At 54.5% G+C, this 19,451-nt stretch overlaps 1 protein-coding gene across 1 annotated transcript in view; it reads right to left on the reverse strand.

Annotated features, from left to right (window-relative positions):
- Window positions 1–19,216, reverse strand: part of FMNL2 (formin like 2) — a gene marked incomplete at both ends in the record, with an annotated part of 141,371 nt that extends 122,155 nt beyond the window's left edge. The window contains one exon of the mRNA XM_084265733.1: window positions 19,100–19,216. Within this exon, the coding sequence (XP_084121859.1) occupies window positions 19,100–19,216 (117 nt within the window). The remainder of the gene's footprint in view (window positions 1–19,099) is intronic.
- Between the last annotated feature and the right edge of the window lie 235 nt (window positions 19,217–19,451).

Genomic DNA, 19,451 nt, shown 5'->3' on the forward strand with positions numbered 1-19,451 from the left:
GATTTCTAGTGCAAATCTTCTCTAGTTTAGGAATACAGGCTGTTGTAAGTTACAACTAAGAAAATACAGGCCAAACCCAGCCCTCAGCTGCATCAGCAAAGCTCTCACCATGGGTATTTCTCACCTTACATGTCCAGGCAAGAGAACAGCAGCCACCATCCCATCCCATAATGCTGATAATTACCATGCTTGGGTGGAAGATGGTGTTTCTGACTGAGGAGGAGGAGCAGAGACCACTTCTGGAGTCCATCAATTCCTCCTAAATTTGTCCAATTAGGACAAAAGGTTAGGTTTGCACCTACAGACAGGCAACCACCACCAACGTAGCTACACACACTGCTTACAAGGTGGAGCTGTTTGCTGCTGGTCCCCCACACAACCAGACACTGGGAGTTTGAATAAACCAAGAGGCCAACTCTTGCCTGACACAGGCCCGTGTGGATGAGCCTTTAACAGCAGTGAAGCCAGGCCCTGGGGATGTACTGAAAAGCACCCGCAGAAACATCAACAGCATTCAGATCCAAGGTGATTTCAGCCAGGTGCTGGGAACAAGATGTATGTTTCAGGTGGCATCAGGTCACCAGACTGCCATGTGCTTCAGCTGACCTTCTTCTCACACATGGAGCACTCAGATACATAAAGCCTCCCCCTCATTAAACAGCCCAGCTCGTTAGCACATCAGGGCACCCATACAAGGCTAATTTTCTGATGAAGCTCATCTCTGAGTTGACCTCATCCATGGCCAGACCAGTCCAGGAAGGTGGGGGTGTCCTTGCTGCTAGAAGCCAAGGTTGTCCCCCCTCCCTGCCACTGTTCCCCTGTGCTCCAGGCTACACCTGCTCACCAGTCCAACCCAGTGCAGCCCAAGCACCAGCCACCCAGCCCTGCCTGACCTCTGCTCAGACCTGCACCCAGCAGGACGAGAGGAATCGGTTAGGAGTCACAAACCCCACTTTTAAGACAAGCAGACCTCAGGGTTAGCCCATGTCTAGTCACCTGAAGGAGATCTGAGGGACCAGCTACAGAGCAGATCATCCTGAGTGCCAACACGTAGAGGAGAACGACGTGATGACAACCCAGTCAGCATGGGTTCATCAGAGACAGGTCCTGCCTGACCAACCTGATCTCCTTCTGTGCCAAGGGGACCCATTCAGCAGGTAAGGGAAAGGCTGAGGACGTGGTCTGACTGGGCTTCAGTACAGCCTTAGTCACCATTTCCTGGAGACACTGGCTGCCATGGCGTATCCTTCACCAGGTGGTGGCCCAGCCAGAAGAGTTGTGGTGGATGGAGGTAACTCCCATCGGTGGCCAGTTCACAAGTGGTGCTCCCTGGGGCTCAGTCCTGGGGCCAGATCTCTGGGGTATCTTTACTAATTAACTGGATGGGGGATTAAACACACTCCCAGTAAGTTTGCAGATGACACCAAGTTGGGCAGGAGTGTTGATCTGCTGGAGGGTCGGAAGCACTGCAGAGGGATCTGGGCAGGCTGGATCCATGGGCCAAGGCCACCTGTATGAGGTTCCACACAGCTCAGTGCCAGGTCCTGCACCTGGGCCATCACCCCAGGCACTGCTACAGGCCTGGGGAAGAGCAGCTGGAAGAGGAAAAGGACCTGGGGTGTTGGCCAACAGTCAGCTGAACATGAGCCAGCAGCGTGCCCAGGGGGCCAAGGCAGCCAACAGCATCCTGGCTGGTACCAGCAACCGTGTGGCCAGCAGGACCAGGGCAGGGACCCTCCCCTGGACCCAGCACTGGTGAGGTACCCTGAGCGCTGGGTTCAGTCTGGGTCCCTCACAATAAGGACACTGAGGTGCTGGAGGGGGTCCTGACAAGGGCAGTGGAGCAGTGAAGGGTCTGGAGCAGAGCTCTGATGGGGAGAGGCTGAGGGAACTGGGGGTGTTCAGCCTGGAGGAGGCTGAGGGGGGACTTGATCCCTCTCTGCAACTCCCTGAAAGGAGGGTGCAGCCAGGTGGGGGTGGTCTCTTCTCCCAAGGAAGAGAAGGGGAAATGGCCTCAAGTTGTGCCAGGGGAGGCTTAGACTGGGCATTGGGAAAAATTTCTTCACCTGAAGAGCTGTCAAGCATCAGAGCAGGCTGCCCAGGGACATGGTTGGTGTGGCACTTAGGAACATGGGGTAGCAGTGGACTTGGCAGTGCTGGGTTTATGGTTGGATTTTATGATCTTAAAGGTCTTTGCCAACCTAAACGAGCCTGTAACACCTGGCCAAGATCTGCAGCAGGCAGAGCCCACAGCAGTGCCAGCACTGCCTCTCTGGGCAGCGAGCAGCAGGGGCAGGTCGTTACCCTACCAAGAAAGGGGTTTGGCTTTTGATTTCTTATTCTGCTGAAACACCTGCTGACGTTTTCCAGAAACCATAATGTGACATTGAGGCAGAAGAATCCCAGCATCCCAGAGCCACAGAAACTTGTGCTGTGCAACCACCAGCCAGGAAGACACTGTGTGACCACCACCACGTTCTCCTGACCGAAACCCAGGGATGGTGCTCAGCAAGCTGAGCTGTGCTGCAAGCTACAGGCTGCTCCCATCACAGCTCAAGAGAAAGAAGAGTGTAGCAGTAATCCTGACGTGATAAAAGCCTGGCATTGCTTGTGGCAGGACAGACATCCTCTGCAGACAGACAGGATGTGGTTAAACACCGCAGCTTTAAGTCAGTCTCCTGCCAAGGAGCATTGGTTCCCTCAGCCACGCCAGCCCCCTCTGCAACTCATGGTGCCCTGTGAGGGAGAGCTGCTCTGGTGGGTCAGGGGCTGCCCAGCTGCAGGACACGCTCCCATTATGTTGCATTCATTGTTATACATCATCATACAGGACAGGGTGAGGGGCTGGAATGGGCTGCCCAGAGAAGGGGTGGGTGCCCCATCCCTGGGGGTGTTCAGGGCCAGGTTGGATGGGGCCCTGGGCAACCTTGTGTAGCTCCAGGCCTGGAGGTTGGTGTCCCTGCCTGTGGCAGAGGGTTGGAGCTCTGGGACCCCTGGGGTCCCTCCCAACCCAGACCAGGCTGGGATTCTATGAGTCTATGATCAAACTGCTCCAACACACAGTACACCAAGATCCCTCCCTCCACCACCCAGCACACAGGGCAGAATCAGAGTCACAAGGTTGGAAAAGACCTTTAAGGCCATTGAGTCCAACTGTTCCTGTGCTGACCCACATCCCTACGTACCTGGTCTGCCCCTTTTTCAAACACCTCCAGGGAAGGTGACTCAACACCACAGTTCAGCCTCCTACCAACGCAAAAGCAGCTTAAACTCTGCTCTCTGCTGAACTCCACTTGCTCATGGCATGTTGATATTTCCCCAGCTGCATTCCCTCCCACAAACTCAGAAATGCCTTCAAGATAGCTGAGGGGAGACAGAGCAGGCTGCTCTCTCCCCAGCTGCATCTGAAGTGTCCTCTTCATGCAGAGCCTGCCATGGAGCCTGGGTGCCCTTCCTTTCTCCAACACACACACTGAACGTGCCAGCTCGCCACTCAGCTCCTCCTAATTTTCCCATGCAAGACCACAACGCTGCCCACATCACTGCATGGATCCACAAACAAAGCACAGCAACCCAAGCCCAAGCCTGCATTTAGGCCAGCACTCATCAAAGTACCAAAAAGCCTTTAAGGTTCCCACATGGGTAATAAATAATGCTTGCAACCCCTCTGAGAGCCCTGATGGGTTCTCTCCTGCCCCACAAGCCTGGCTGGTCAACAGGAGCAAAGGCCACCCCACCAGAAAGCACTGCTTGCTAGCTAGAAGATGCCACCTGGTAAAACTCCTGGACTCCAAGATGCAAAGACTTCAAGGTCTCCATCATCTTACAAAGCCTCTGTCCTGCGCTGGCAGTTGATGTGGTGTGGAAACACCACCTTTGCTGAGGACCAAACTCCACTCTCAGCCACGCAGAACTTCTGAGAAGGTGGCTTTTTGGGGACAGAGAGGCACAGGCATCTCCAAGGACAGCCAGAAAAGTCCATAAAACTCCTGATCTGCTCTCTTTTATCGACTGCCTGAAGGCTTTGATGTTGTTGTTACCGTGTGCTGAGATGCTGGGATAGCTGCTGATTCCCACTCCTGTGGGGAAAGTGAAAGTATCCACCCAAAACCTGCTAATCAAGGGAATAAGCAGGAAGCTGAAAACCTCCACTAACAGAGAGAGGAGGAAGCAGCCCACAGCCCCAGCACCCTGAGTAAGTAGCAGCAACTTAGAAACTGAAATTAGGTCATTACTGAGGGCTGGAGAGCCAGTGTGCACAGCTTCCACTGAGGACGGGCAGACACAGACACGGTATCACACTGCACAAGGTCAGCCAGGCTGGGAGCTCGGCAGGGGAGCAGCAGCCACGTTCAAGGCCTTTGCCAGTGTTTTGTCTGCACTGCTCCACAGCTCAGCGACGGGCTCCAGCAGAGGCTCTGGGAGAACAGCTCTGGCTGCTGCACACCATGGCACCAGCCTGGCTGGGAAGGACACAGGGCTGTCACTGGAGCAGCATCTTCTCACCAAGGGATTCCTAAACACACCATTTCTGAAGATGGAATATCACAGAACCACCAGGCTGGGAAAGCCCTTTAAGCTCACCCAGTCCAACCGTCCCTGTCCTGTGCTGACCCAGATCCCTGAGCACCTCATCTCCCCTCTGTTAAACACCCCAGGGCTGGGGACTCAGCCCCCCTGCAGTGAATGCAAGCAGGCATTTCTTCCAGTGTTAGAGAGGAGGTGGGCTTCTCCTTATGTGCACATCAGCACATCAACAGCTGCTGGGAGAATACACCCAAATAAGCTTGCAGGGCAGCCTTTCAAGTATTACAAGAGGCATTCTTTTTTCTCTTTCGAAGTATCTACACACTTATTTAGGTATCCCACTTGGTTGTTTCAATCCCAGAGCTGTGCTCTGTACCAGAAACCCCAGGAACACTCCAGTCTGCACAGGATGGGGCCCAACACAAGGAAGATGTGGGGCTGGTGGAGAGGGGTCAGAGGAGCCACGGGGATGCTCAGAGGGCTGGAGCAGCTCCCCATGGAGAGAGGCTGAGGGAGCTGGGCTGGGTCAGCCTGGAGAAGAGAAGGCTGTGGGGGGACCTCACTGCAGCCTCCCCGTCCCTGAAGGGAGCAGAGGAACAGGAGGGGAATCAGCTTGTTAAAGGGCAGAGACTGGCAGGACAAGGGGGCTGGAGTGAAGCTGGAGGAGGGAAGGGGGAGAGGAGAGATTGGGGGAAAGTTCTTTGCAGAGAGAGTGGTGAGGGGCTGGAACAGACTGCCCAGAGAGGGGGTGGGTGCTCCATCCCTGGGGGTGTTCAAGGCCAGGTTGGCTGGGGCCCTGGGCAACCTTGTGTAGCTCCAGGCCTGGAGGTTGGTGTCCCTGCCTGTGGCAGGGGGTTGGAGCTCTGTGACCCTTGGGGTCCCTTCCAACCCATGCCATTCCATGATGCCCAAAGCAGTTTAATTCCTGAATGCCTTCCAAGCACCAGGGTACTTTTCACTAAGCAGAAGGGATACGTCCCTTTTAACAAACATTTGCCATCAGACGTAAAATAAACACTGGCAAAAACCAAGCAACAGCTTTGAGCTGTCTAAGCACAGGTCCTTTTCCCTTTCAGTTGTGCCACCTTTTGACTCAGAGCTGACCAAGAATCTCATGCTTAATCATTTTTCTCCTCACTCACATGTGCAGGTATCTGAGTTCCTGATCTTCACCGAGGACCCAGCGCGCCCACGATGCGCTCACTGCCCTCTAATTACCGCAGTATCTGAGGATGCAGGAGCAGCATCAGCATGTGAGAACTTCGAGCTGGTTTCCCTGCTCTGTGAAAGGATGGATTCATTTGCATCACACTTGCTGATGAAGGATCCTGCTGCTGCTGAGCTCTTGGGAAGGACTCTGGCTCATCTGAACTCTTGCACAATTTCTTTTACAACCTAATTGAAGCACTTCATCTCCTGCCAAAATCCTCCCCTGGCACAGAGGAAGCCCACCTGCCTTCTGGTCTGATCAACAGTCTGGATTTACGGGCATATACACACGTTTATTTCTGGAAAACATCTCTTGCTCACACAGCCTCTTGCTCACACACCAAGTGATGGACCAGGGCACAGCACCCAACGATCACAGGGGCTGGAAGGGACCCCCAGAGCCCACGGGGTCCAACCCCCTGCCCAAGCAGGGTCCCTAGGACAGGGCACACAGGGCGGTGTCCAGATGGGGCTGGAATCTCTCCAGAGAAGGAGACTCCACACCCCCTGGGCAGCCTGTCCCAGGGCTCCCTCACCCTCACTGGGAAGAAGTTCTTCCCCACATTGGGGGGGGAACTCCCTGTGCTCCAACTTGAGCCCATCGCCCCTTGTCCTGTCCCCACAGACACTGAAAAGGGGCTGGCCTATTTCCCCCTGCATCCCATCCTTAAGATACTTATAAATGATGTGCCACACAAAGCTTCTGCAGGCTCAGCATGACAGATGCCTCACGTACAGGGAAAGGCCATCATCACTCATGTACCTGATCAGGGAAACCTCTGTGTGTGGCAATCTGAGAGGACATTTCATTTCCATCTGCACAGTCTGACACCCTCCTGAATTCCTCTCCTCCCACTCTGGTCCTGTTTGATCCCAGTCAGCTGAATCTCTTTCCATTGCTGCATTCAGCATGGTAAACACACACGGGGAATACACTGTTGATTACCTATCCCAGGCATCACAGCTTCTCATAGAAGAGGATTTATTTTTAAAAACTTCTTCAACAAGTGTTTTAAAGTGTTTTGTGCACCTCACCCACCTGCTCACCCTGCCTGGCTGTGCAGCTCTGCGGGGCTCAGAGAGATCCCCTTTTTCACAAGGTGAGGAGTGTAACTCACCCACTTCACCCGCCCCCACAGCTCCGGGAGGCTCCCGAAAGATTCACGGATACAAAACGCCACAAGGTACAAAAGCCCTTGTTTTATTTCTCAAAACGAGCATTATACAATTGCCACACTTTGCTGTTCGTTTACATGATCAAGAGAGCTGACATCTGTGCTTGAAGCTGTGATGCAGAGCAGAGCTGTGTGCGCTTCCCGGCGCGCCGGGAGAGGCTGCCTGACAAGACCTGACAGTTCCTTCACTGTTTCAAGGAGTTAAAGAGGTTGTGGAGAACAAGATTCCCGACAATCTGAGTTACCTGTAAGCTCGATGCTATCACAGAAGGATCAGAATTATTACCAAACGCTTCCTGGCTGAATCAATGGGGTGCTTTAGTCATCCCACCACGCCGATTGCCTCACCGGCGTACCTGGAGAGCCTTGCTGAGCATCACGCAGTGCCTTGCGCAAGCACAGTGGGAGATAACCCACTAACTTGTGTGGCTCCAGGCCTGGAGGTTGGTGTCCCTGCCTGTGGCAGGGGGTTGGAGCTCTGTGAGCCTTGGGGTCCCTTCCCACCCAGACCAGTCTGGGATAAACCACAAGCCAACATCTTTGGTAGGGGTGGCACACCGACCAGCCCCACAATCCCAACCAGTAACGACTCCGCGCTCACTGTGCAGCCATCCACTCACCACCCGCTCCCCAGCGAAACGCTGTACACTGTATTACACCACGACATCAGGTGGAACACAGTCATCCAGATTCACAATATCAGGCTGATTATGCCTGAGAGAACAGACAAAGACAACACTGACCCACTGTATCTGTGCGAGCGTACAGACACACAGAGGCTCCCAAACACACGTGCAACATCAAAGCTCCTGTCTGACCATGCTTGAAGTTAAATATTTGTGAGAGTTAATTTATTTGATCTTCTGTATTTGCAAGGCTCAGAGCTGGGCAAAAAGCCCTTTGAAGGGCTCCCAAACTCACTAAATTATTGGAAACGTCTGTCAGAAAACTGCTGTATAAACTCCACCAAACTACTGAGAGTGGAGAGGGGCTGGAACAGGCTGCCCAGAGAGGGGGTGGGTGCCCCATCCCTGGGGGTGTTCAAGGCCAGGTTGGCTGGGTCCCTGGGCAACCTTGTGTAGCTCCAGGCCTGGAGGTTGATGTCCCTGCCTGTGGCAGGGGGTTGGAGCTCTGTGATCCTTGGGGTCCCTTCCAACCCAGTCTATGATCTCCATCACCTCATGGACCCTTTGATAACGGTGCCACCTACCTCTGCCAGAGCAGCTGCTTCCAAACTCCCAGAGGTAGACACGTGTTTTTCCATCACCTCTTGTAGGAGATGGGAAGTGGAGTGAAAGGAGTCAGCAGAGGGACATGCCAGAGCTTTAGATGGATAAACAACCAGAATTTCTGGATTGGACAATTTGCTGCTTCATTTTAATTACTGGCTTCTGAAAGACTTCAGAAACTTTGCCAATTTGTGCAACTCTCTATTCTTCGCTTTTGGCCTCAGCTGTACAGTCATTCTGCAGACAAACAAATAACAGATGTACCATCTATCCTCACCCCAAGTCCTTTTATAGTAAAAGGACTTCTGGCCAAATAATGTATATTGAAAAAACAAACCCAATACAAACCCAACAAAAAATAACCCAAACACAAAACCCACCCCACTGATTCCTGTATTTTAAGGTGTCTCCCACAACACCCAAATACACACTAAAACAAAAACCCCTAAGACTTCTTCAGGTGGCCTCAAGGATCTACAGGAGATCAGGGGAGCAACTTCTGCCCTCGGCCAACACCTGCATGGAGGAGAGCAGGCAGAACAGGTCGCCAACATCAGAGCAGGCAAGGGCAGCTCTGTGGGCTCCTGCTGCCATCACCAAGCCAGGATAAGACCTCTGAAAGGACAGGAGGCCACAGATATAAACACTGCACACTCTGCACTGTCCAGGCAGCGTGACAGAAGAGAAGCTGCATCTGCCAGGGGTTTTCCTGAGGATCCTTCTGAGATGGGAGTTTTCTCTGGGGCACAGGCCAGGCTGTGCCGAGTGCTGTCACCCAAGCGATCCCAGCATGGCCCAGGACAGTTCCCAGCACAGATGGCCACAGGGTGCCCGTGCAGAGGGAGGTGTCCCCACTTGCCTCTCCAGACCTCCAGCCGGGAAGCAGTTGGGCACGTTTCCAGCTCATGGTCAAGTACACACAGTTGCTCTCAAGAGCTGCAAGGCCGAGGCCCGGAGGTCCCCGCATCGCGCAGCGCTCGTCTGAAGACCATTCATCTCCAATACAATGCAGCTATTGTGCTGCCTTATGAATATCCTCCCCAAATATATGTTTAGCGATGCCCAGCTCCAGAGACCAGCGCCTGTTCTGTCAGGGATCCCACGGTACGCCGAGCCCCAACGCATGCTGAACCTCCCCAGTGTGTTGGTTGTAACAGAGCATGGGCCAGTTACACACCAGCCCAGTCCCTCACGCAGCAAAACGCTTGTGAAAGGCAGCAAGACACTGACCTAGGAAGAGATGAAGCCTGGGACAAATTAATGCTTGTGTTTTCCAATGTGTATATATATATATAAAATATATATCCATATATAATGTTGTATGTGCTGAGTTATTACAACCACAACACAGATGGTCGAGGTCACAGCAATCGGTGCAAGGGAAACAACATTCAGCACAAGGAGGGGTGCACATCCCACACCCCCCACCACCTACAGACCTGGGAGCCCTGCCTAGAAGTATTTGGGAAGGTGGCATTTCCCAGGGATGCTGTGATGTGAGTAAGATCACAGCCCTTCCATTTCAATCATACAAAGGCCAAGTGCTAAAAAGCCAATTGTCTTCCTACACTGACCCTTCGGAACTGGAATCAGCAGGATGGGATAAAACCTGACAAGCGGGATGAGGCCTTTGGCTACAGAAATTACAGAGTCACAGGGGTTGGAAGGGGCCTCCAGAGCCCCTGGGGTCCAACCCCCTGCCCAAGCAGGGTCCCTAGGACAGGGCACACAGGGCGGTGTCCAGACGGGGCTGGAATCTCTCCAGAGAAGGAGACTCCACACCCCCTGGGCAGCCTGTCCCAGGGCTCCTTCACCCTCACTGGCAAGAAGTTCTTCCCCACATTGGGGGGGAACTCCCTGGGCTCCAACTTGAGCCCATGGCCCCTTGCCCTGTCCCCACAGACACTGAGCAGAGGCTGCCCATGGCCCCCTGTGTCCCACCCTTCAGCTATTGATCCCCATTGATCAGATCCCCTCTCAGGCTGCTTCTCTCCAGGCTGAACAGCCCCAGCTCCCTCAGCCTTTCCTCCCAGGGGAGATGCTCCAGCCCCTTCAGCATCTCTGTCCCTCCTCTGGACTCTCTCCAGGAGATCCCTGGCTGTTTGATCCCAGGGAGCCCAGCACTGGACACAACACTCCAGGTGGGGCCTGAGCAGGGCAGAGCAGAGGGGGAGGATCCCCTTCTGTCACCTGCTGCCCACACTCCTCCTGATGCCCCCAGGATCCCATTGTCTCTCTCAGCCCCAGGGCACACTGCTGGCTCGTGGGCACCCTGTCACCCACCAGGACCCCCAGGTCCTTCTCCACAGAGCTCCTCTCCAGCAGGTCACCCCCAGCCTGTACTGATTCCAGCAGTTATTCCTTCCCAGGTGCCAGACTCTACACTTGCTTCTGTTGAACCTCATCTGGTTTCTTACTGCCCAGGGATGCTGCAGCCCAGGCCTGATGTTTGTAACGCAATTAGGAATCAAATTGAATGAGTTGGTGTCACTTCTTTCCCGTACCAAATTCCCAAATGGACTTCTCCAAACAAAGAATAAAGCAAACAATAATTCAGCTGGCTTTGTCTAAACTGTGGCTGCACACTGCTGGCTGCTGAGGTCTTCCAGCAGCTGGGACGGCTGCTTCGCTCCCGCGGCCTGGAAGTGGGTTTCAAACTCCTCCTCCACCAACAGGCAATCCACAGTTCTGCTCGTGTTCAGGTCCCATCTTCCAGCTTATAAAGAAAATCTCATTTACCTCTATTCCTGTATTTTCCTCAGCGCTTAGAAACCCCTGCTGAGTGGGGTACAAGTGCTCCTGGGGGACCACCCATCACCCAGCCCAAACAGCCGTGCCTTCTGCTGTCACACACACCCCTCCTGAGGACACAGCACCCAAAAGGGCCGGGGAAAAACAACCACCTCTCTTGTGGTTTTCTTTACAGCTTCCTGCACTGTAAAGTATTTTGATCCTGATCATAATGTGCTTAATTCAAAGTCAAGAGGCAGCCCAGATGCTTAAAAATAAACCGGAGCCGGGGAGCGCTGCTGCATTAGCATGTTCTGCATAATTCATTTCATCGGGCTGGGGAGAGCTCTCCAGTTCCCGCGCCGTGCGAGGGCACGATGGCAGCACACACACACGGGCTCCTCCATGGCCTTCCCTGGGCATCAGCCTTCCCTGCCCACTGAAAACATGCCAAGGAGGAAGGTCTGCATGCTGTGGGAAGGTGAAACAGGCTTGGAGTCACACCAGCCATCTCTCCTGGAGCCCCACTCTTGAAAACGATCAGTGGGACAAAGACCTTTCTGTTTTTTACACAATTTGAAACCTGCAGTTTCTGTTCCCTAAGATCACACTGTTTAGGAGCACCCTGTCCTTAAAAGGGGCTCCAAAAGAGTCAAACTGACGATGCCCTTTCACGTGAGGCTCCACATTTGGTGAGCACCAGCCAGCTCACCAACATCTGCCAGGCACATCCCCTCATGTGCCAAAGCACATCCATGAGCCACAGCTTAAACAGCACTAAACTCCTGCAGCACAGGGAGTTTCCCACCAATCTGGGGAAGAACTTCTTCCCAGTGAGGGAGCCCTGGGACAGGCTGCCCAGGGGGTGTGGAGTCTCCTTCTCTGGAGAGATTCCAGCCCCGTCTGGACACCGCCCTGTGTGCCCTGTCCTAGGGACCCTGCTTGGGCAGGGGGTTGGGCCTGATGATCTCTCAAGGTCCCTTCCAGCCCCTGTGACTCTGATTCTACGGAGGGACATCAGTGGCTCTGGACAACACCTTATACAGCAGAGTCAGCAGCAAAACCAAAAGGTCAATTTAATTCCCCATGCTACGCATCAGCAGGGAGCATCAGTGTTGACACAGGACCGTTTCATCTGCACTTAAGTAGGGATGGTGCCGCTGGAGCACAAACTGGTCCCCAAGGCCCTTCCCACCCACCACCAGCCCACACCCACCCAAGAAGCTGCTGCTCTGAAGCAAGCAGCCCACGCTGCAGGAGGACCTGTACTGGGGTCAGCAAGCAAAAGCAAAACTGAAATCAATCACAGGGGTTTTCCAGCGCTGAAGCAAACAGTGGGCTGTCCTCACTGACACCGCCCTGTCACTGAGCTGGAAGAGCAGCAAGGCCACCGAAAAGGCAGCAGAAACACTCAGAGCTTTCTGGGGGAGGAGGAGGGAACCAGCACCAGGTTTGCCTGTTGGTAACACCCCAATGCCCAAACAAAACGAACCTCAAAGCTTGGCTTCACTTCAGGATGGATTCCAAGCTGCAAACAGAGAGGGTAAACCTCCTCTACTCGCGTGGGGTCTTTCACTCCCTTCACTGACAGAACAAGATGATGGATTTAAACCACCTCTTCAAACAGACCAGAGGGAAAAAGTATCCTTTATTCAGCAGGAACAGGCCTCAAAATGAGAGAAAAAGCTGCTGGGCCCCACTGAAACAGAACCATTAGGTTAGAAAAGACCTTTAAGATCGAGTCCAACTGTTCCTGTCCTATGCTAACCCATATCCCCCAAGCACCTCATCCACCCTTGTTTTAAACACCTTTTTTTAAGCAGGCGGTGTTGAACCAAGATGAAACACCAGTCCGGTCCCTTTTGCAACTGCAAGGAGCACCCAGCACCCAGGCACCAGCAGGAAAAACCCTCCCCTTCCTCCCTTAAGCAGCGGGATGAACGGAGGCCACAGGTTGGTGATGTGCACACATACCTCCAGGCAGCCGGTTTGTTTTTAAAAGGTTTTGGATTCATTCAAAGAAAGTTGCTTGAATAATTAACAATCTTTGCTGAACGATGCAAAAATGTAATAAAAATAACCAGTGCCACCAAAGCTGAATTACCTGGGGTTTGCTCATACAAACACGGGGCAAGGGGGGGATCTAATGTTTTTGTCTGGTTTTGCTGTTTGATGGAGGGGGGAGAGTTTCTGCAGACTTTAATCCCTCCCTCCCAGCATGGAAAGCTAAAGTGACTTCATTGTTTTTGAAATGGAAGGCTAAAGGCAGAGTCCAGTGGCTCTCAGTCATTCCCTCATCGATCAGAAACACCCCAACCGCTTTACTGAAGATCGCCCTGTCAACCCCGACTGCCATTGAGTGTCTCTGGGGCTCCTTCCCAAGCATCCCCCCCTGCACGCTGTGCTGTGGCACAGACTGCTTCACACCTCAGGGCCACGTTTGTCACGGCCTTGTTTGCGAAGACAAAATATAAACCCCTTTATCTGGCAGGCAGGGTGAAGGAAGCTGAGAGACATGCTTGATAAAGCTTCAACACACTGGAGGAAAGAGGACGGTGGGGGTTAAGGGTGAAGGCCCAACTCTCTGCAGAACGGCCCCCTGAGCCCTGGGGTCACTGCACACAAGCCACTGGGGCAGGGGCACGGGCAGGGTAAGGACTGTACCCCACCAACCCCACTGGTGCTGCGCAGGGGCCTGTCCCCTCTCCAGAGGAGACAAGGCCTTTGGCTGCCACGCAGAGAGGCTGCGGGGTTCTACCCCCAGCCCTGCAAAAAAGCAGCAGGCTGGGTGGAAAGCAGGGTCTGCACTGCAGATAAAACTAAACCAGAGAAACCTATGGGCATCTAAAGGGAAAAAAATAAGTATCAATCCTGCCAAGCTCGTTGAGGCCCCTTTCATACCCTTTCACACCTTTCAGACCCCTGTCTGCTTTCTGAGCTGTCGTTACTCTCCTTAGACAAAAACACAGAGCAATTTCCAGGGACATCTGACACGATGCTGGGTTTACCCACCACAAGAAGGGTTAGAAAACCTCTCTGCCCCCATTCCCATGACCAGGTCTGCAGATTCCAGCTCTCCCACCCAGCCTGGATGCCCCAGAAGCAGCCCCCTCCCAGGCCATGCTGGATCCAGCCCCACTGCGTAGGCTCCAGAGAGCCATCCCTTCCACCCTGGGCCTTCTGACAACACCCAATCCTCACAGGCTACCAGGGGCTTCCCAACGAGTGACACACGCAGTCTGACAGAATGGGTTCATACCCCCAACCACTGCAGCCCAAGAAATTAAGGGGATTATTCTGGATGGAAAAATGGCATACTGAAAAATAAATGTGTCTACAGCAGCTCCGCCATTTCTTGAGTCTGCCAGTTTCCAGGACCTGAAATTAATCTTAGGACTGTGACTAACTTGCTAGTAGCTGAATACCCACCAGAGTATCCTTGTATTCCAGACATACAAATATATATATATATATAGCTTTACAAAAACATTCTCCTCTGATGTCTAGGTGGAAAAATTTACAAATGCTGTCTTCTGATTTACAAGGCAGCTTGACAGATGTGTCACCACCGAGCACTACTTCACCCTGTGAATTTAACCCTTTCAGGAATGCAACATGGATTTATTAGGCTGTTGCTTCAAGCAAAAGGTGTCATTGGTGGAATCATTAAATGAGACCTTGAGGAAAGAGCCTGTGTTGCAGAAGGCTGTCAGAGAGGAGGCCTGAACGAGAACACACGACATCAATATCTGAATTTCAGAAGTCTCCTTTTCCCCAGAAGCTGTTCCTAATTCTAATTTAGTCTCTCAACTTCTGTAGTATTGCTTTCAAATTCCATGAAAACAAGTGACACCTGATGCAAGACCTCAAGTGGAATTCATCCCAAGAGAGTCCTGTTAATTACCAGAAGGAACCCTGTGCCCCACTAAAGCAAAGGAGCTACCAACACCACTACTACTACTCCTACCACCTCACAGATACCTCCTGCAACCAGGTCATGCTCTTCAATGATCAGCAGACTCCTAATTGCATATATTAGAAACGGTGCATAATACATTAGAGAGAGGATTAGAAAGAGGAATGGAAAACAGCTGGGAAACGTTACTGAGTTTTCACACTGAGCTTTCAGATTCTTCAGCAGCAGACACTAGAACTCCCCTGACTGGTATGGAAAAACAGGACAAAATCCACTGTGAAGGAGGAAATTCTACTGGGACAAAGAAGTTCCTATCAGCACAGCCTCACTCAACAGGAGCACAGCTTATGCCCTGTCTCCAGGTAGGTACCGTCATGTTAAACCAAAGGTGGAGCAGCGCAGGGCTGGGAGCAGGATGGCAGGAACACCTCCTCCCTCCCTCCCTCCACGCTCCCCTCACCCTTCGGATGCTCCTCCTGCACCCTCAGGACTGGGGCACAGAAGACTCCTTTGTAAAACGCAACAGCGCTTGGTGGGGGTAAGAGGATATTTCCTGTTAACCTCACCGCAGATTTGTAATCCAGCAGTCAAATTATGTCAATCACAGCTCATTAGGCAACAATTTACCCTGCCAACTCCGTCCCGGCTGCTTCCTCCAAACCACGTGTCGTTTGCAAACGTGCAGCCCCGTTGCCGGGGCGGAGGAAGACCACCCCGCTGCAGCAGCCCGGCTTTCACCCCCACATCTCCCCGCTCAGGACCCACCGCATCGGACAGCCGCGCCACAACACCTACAGACGCCTTCGTTATGCTCACACACACACCCAACAATGGGTTCCTTGGCAATCAGCTAGGGCTGGTTACCAGAATTCTTGGCTTACACACTCTTGTCCCTTGCGTCCCCAAAGCCGGGGGGAAAAAAGTCCCACAGAGTTGAGGGGGGGAAAGGCAGAAGTCTGGGGGAGGGATGGCGATGGGGGGTTCCACAGGTGTGCACCCAAGGGACTGTGCCAGCATCGGCGAGCTCAAAGCCAGAGCCGGGAGCTGCCTCTCCATTTATCCAGCACCCCTCACTGGGAAATGGGGAACCTGGTGGCAATAACACACTGCCACTTCCTTGGACTTTACACTCTTGTGTAAACTTGAGGCTAAGAGAATTATTTCACACATCCTACCAAAAGGGGAGAATTCACATCAGTTGGAGGGGATGGAAAGACCAACACTGAGCTTACAGAAACCTGGACCTCTCCTGGCTTATCCTCCACATTTTCCTCCTCAAGACACCCCATCAAACACAACATCCACCTGAAACACACAGACAGACCCTGGTCCTCACTAGTGGAGATGTGTACCAATCCCAATGCCACAAGCCAGAGAAGCACATTTACTACACCAGTCCCAAAACCAGTACCAAGAGACACAGACCCACAGGGAAAATCCTCTGGTGTTATTTGCCCATCAGACCAAGAGGTGTGACACAGCCAGAGCCGGCATCACCACCCTTCACCTCGTCAGGCACTGCCACACACATGCTGAGCACACCCTCAGTAACATCCGTGGCACTGTTAGAGACTGGCTCCACCATAAAACCCTGACCTAGAGCACTTCCCATCGTCTCCTGCAATGTATGCACCTCAGACCTCAAAGAGCAAGGCTAACCGAGGTGGCAGCAAGGTGACTATGGCTGTTTGAAGTGCACAAACTACTTCAACAGAGACTTTCCTCAAGAGTAAGTCCGCTAACAACACCAAACACAAGCCAAAGTACGTGTGCATCACATCCAGGCACAACGCTGCCCATCCGTCCCCTTGCTGAAGGGACCATAGAGAGTCTGGAGATGAGCAGAGCACGTTCAAAGTGGCAAAAATAAAGCAACAGTCAATGTCATGGCCCTCACAGTAAAAACACAGCCAGGCCTGTGCTCCTCTCGTGGACACGGGCTCTTTTCAGAGGGCTGTGGCTCGCTGTGCCAGCTCTGCACGAGAAGAGCAGAATGCACCTTCACCACACTTCCGGGGAGGCTCTCCGTGCCCAGAAAGGGAACTGATGACTCTGTACCTGCACACAGCTGGGACTCAAGTGAGCCACACGTTCGTCAACGTCAGAAACAGCCTTGGGAACTCCTTTAGTGGTACAAAACCTGCTGCTGTCAGCAAAGCCCTTCGGGAACCCAACGGGGCTCTGAGTGCACGGGCGATGCTTGTGCCAGGCTGGCTTCTTACAGCAGCGTGTACAGAAGGTGAGATTTAGTCCTATAACCTCCAGCATCTCCTGCTTCGTACTCTCATCTCCTGACTAATCCTCTCTCCCTGCAGAACACACTCTTTTTTCCACACACACCCCCACCCCGACTGCCATTCCTTTCTCATTAATCCCTGCTGTTCCACTGCCCACCCCGTTCTGGGGTTTGACCAGTGGCACAGTCATCCTCCCCTCAGAGCCACAGAGAAAACAAAAGTAATGACAGCCTAGGACTCTTTCAGAAACTGCTCAGATATTTCCTGGAAGCTGCAATAACCACCAGCCATCTCCAGCTGGCTTGGAGAAGACGCTGAAGGTGATGTTGGGCCCCATCTTGCAGCTCCTCCCCACGGGAGCAGACCACGCAACACCCTGTTTGTACGGGTGTGCATCTGCACAGCCTGCTGCTCCCTCCAGCAAAGCTCCAGCAGCACTCCTCCTCCAACCCTTAATTTTGGTCCATCTTCTAAAAACAGATGCCATCTACTCCTGTCAGGTACCTCAATAAAATGACTGGAGGCACAGTGCTCCTACCTGTAACATAAATACAGGAGATGTCTAACACACTCTGATGTCTCCTCCTTTTACTGATCTAATCAATCCATCCTAACTCAAAACCACTTCTCCCGCAGACCATGCTCCCAAATTAAGCCAGCCACCCTTCTGGTGGGTTAAGGTGAACCAAGACTCGATTCTGAGCCACGCACGGCTGGTGTGGGCATCTCCCATCTGTAAAACAACCACGGGTTTCCCCAACGAGAGCAACGCGAGCTCAGGCTGCTTCCTCTGCGCCTCGTAATCGTAACATCTCACTCGCCATTTGGCTCGTCAGTGGGGGTTCAGGGCTGAATAGGCTTATTCTTTTCTTAGACATGATAATCTAATTGGGTCTAACCAGAAATAATCCCCAACACACACCAGTTTGTGAATCCTCGCTCAGCACCGGGAGCATTCCAAGTACCAGGGGGGTTGCTCTAGTATCCGATACGGGAATTACTCTGGCACCAGCTCGCTGGGTTTCACGGGGCACTACGGGAAACGCCAGGCATGGCACACACATGGGTTTTATCCACCCTCCTCCCTTTGCTTCTGCTTTTCATGTACACGTTGCTCCAAAGTTAAGCAGGGCTCAGGAGAGCAGAGAGGTAGAGAGGTAGATAACCTACCTGCGCTGCTTGGGTACCTGGAAGGGAACGGGACACTTGCCCAGCTCGCCCTATGAGGTGCCAAGGGAAGCGCTGCCCTTCCTTGGGAAGTTCTCCCGGGAAGGCGAGCTCAAGCCCCGGGTCTGTTGTGCCGCTCAGGTGCGGGAAAAGAGCGAGACCAAAACCAGAGCCACGCAGAACCGCCAGCAGCGTGAAACCAGCCCCGGCGGAACCGCACACACGGGATGCGGGGGATGGCGCGACCGGCGCGTCCCGGCGGGGACCCGCAGCCGGCCGGAGAGCCCGGGCCCCGTTCCAGCCCGGGCTCCGGGAAGCCGCCAGGCCGAGGCGAGGCCGCACCGAGGCTCCCTCCAGCCGCCGGCTCCCGCACCGGTCCGCCCGCTCCTCTCCGCCGACGGCCGGGGCGGGCACCGGCCAGCAAAGCCGCCTGGGGCTTCCCTCTCCCGGCGGGTCCTCGCAGGTTCGCCCGCGGGGAGGGGCAGCCCCCGGCGTGGGGGAACCGCCTCGGCTCGGGGGAAGGCGGCTCTTTGGGGGCTCCCGAGACAAAGAGCCGCGGCCGGCACGCACGCCAAGCCCCCCGCCCGTCTCCCCCCCCTCGCCGCGGCCCCGTCCCGCCGCCTCCGGCCGGGCTGCGAGGCGCGGGCGGCACCGCCCCGCCGAGCCCACCTGTGCCGCCGCCGAGGGGAGAGAGAGCGCGGCGGGGCAGCTCCCGCCTCGGTCTCCAACTTTTCCCCGGCTCCCAGCCGCGCACCAGCTGCCCCTCACGCACGGCCCCGGGCCGGGCGCGGGGCCCCCCGCAACTCCCCGTCGGCCCCTCGGCGGAGGCCGGCGGGAGCCCAGCGCAGCGCGGCGCCCCCTCCCCGGCGGCCCGACCCGCTCCCCACAGACAATGGGGCCGGTACTCACCAGGACGACGGCGAAGCGCTCCTCCAGCTCGCTGGGCTCGGGCATGGGCAGCTTGAGGGGCACGCTGTGCGCCCTGAACTCCGTCTGCTGCGAGTCCACGCTCCCCGCGTTGCCCATGGCGGCGGCGGCGGCGGCGGCCCCTCCGCGCTGCCTCCGCGCTCCGCGCTGGCGAGCCAGGCGGGCTCCGCGCCCCGCGGTCGCCCTCTAGCACCGACGGCGGAACGCCGCGCCGCCGCCCGTCATGGCTCGCCGCCCTCGCCCTCCCCCCGGGGCGGGCTCGCTACGGCTCCAGCTCCGGCTGCGGCTCGGCGCCGGCTCCCCCGCATGCCGCCCCGCGGCCGGCACGGCCCGC

This window comes from Gallinula chloropus (assembly GCF_964237585.1).
Source record: "Gallinula chloropus genome assembly, chromosome: 5".
Taxonomy (NCBI): Eukaryota; Metazoa; Chordata; class Aves; order Gruiformes; family Rallidae; genus Gallinula; species Gallinula chloropus.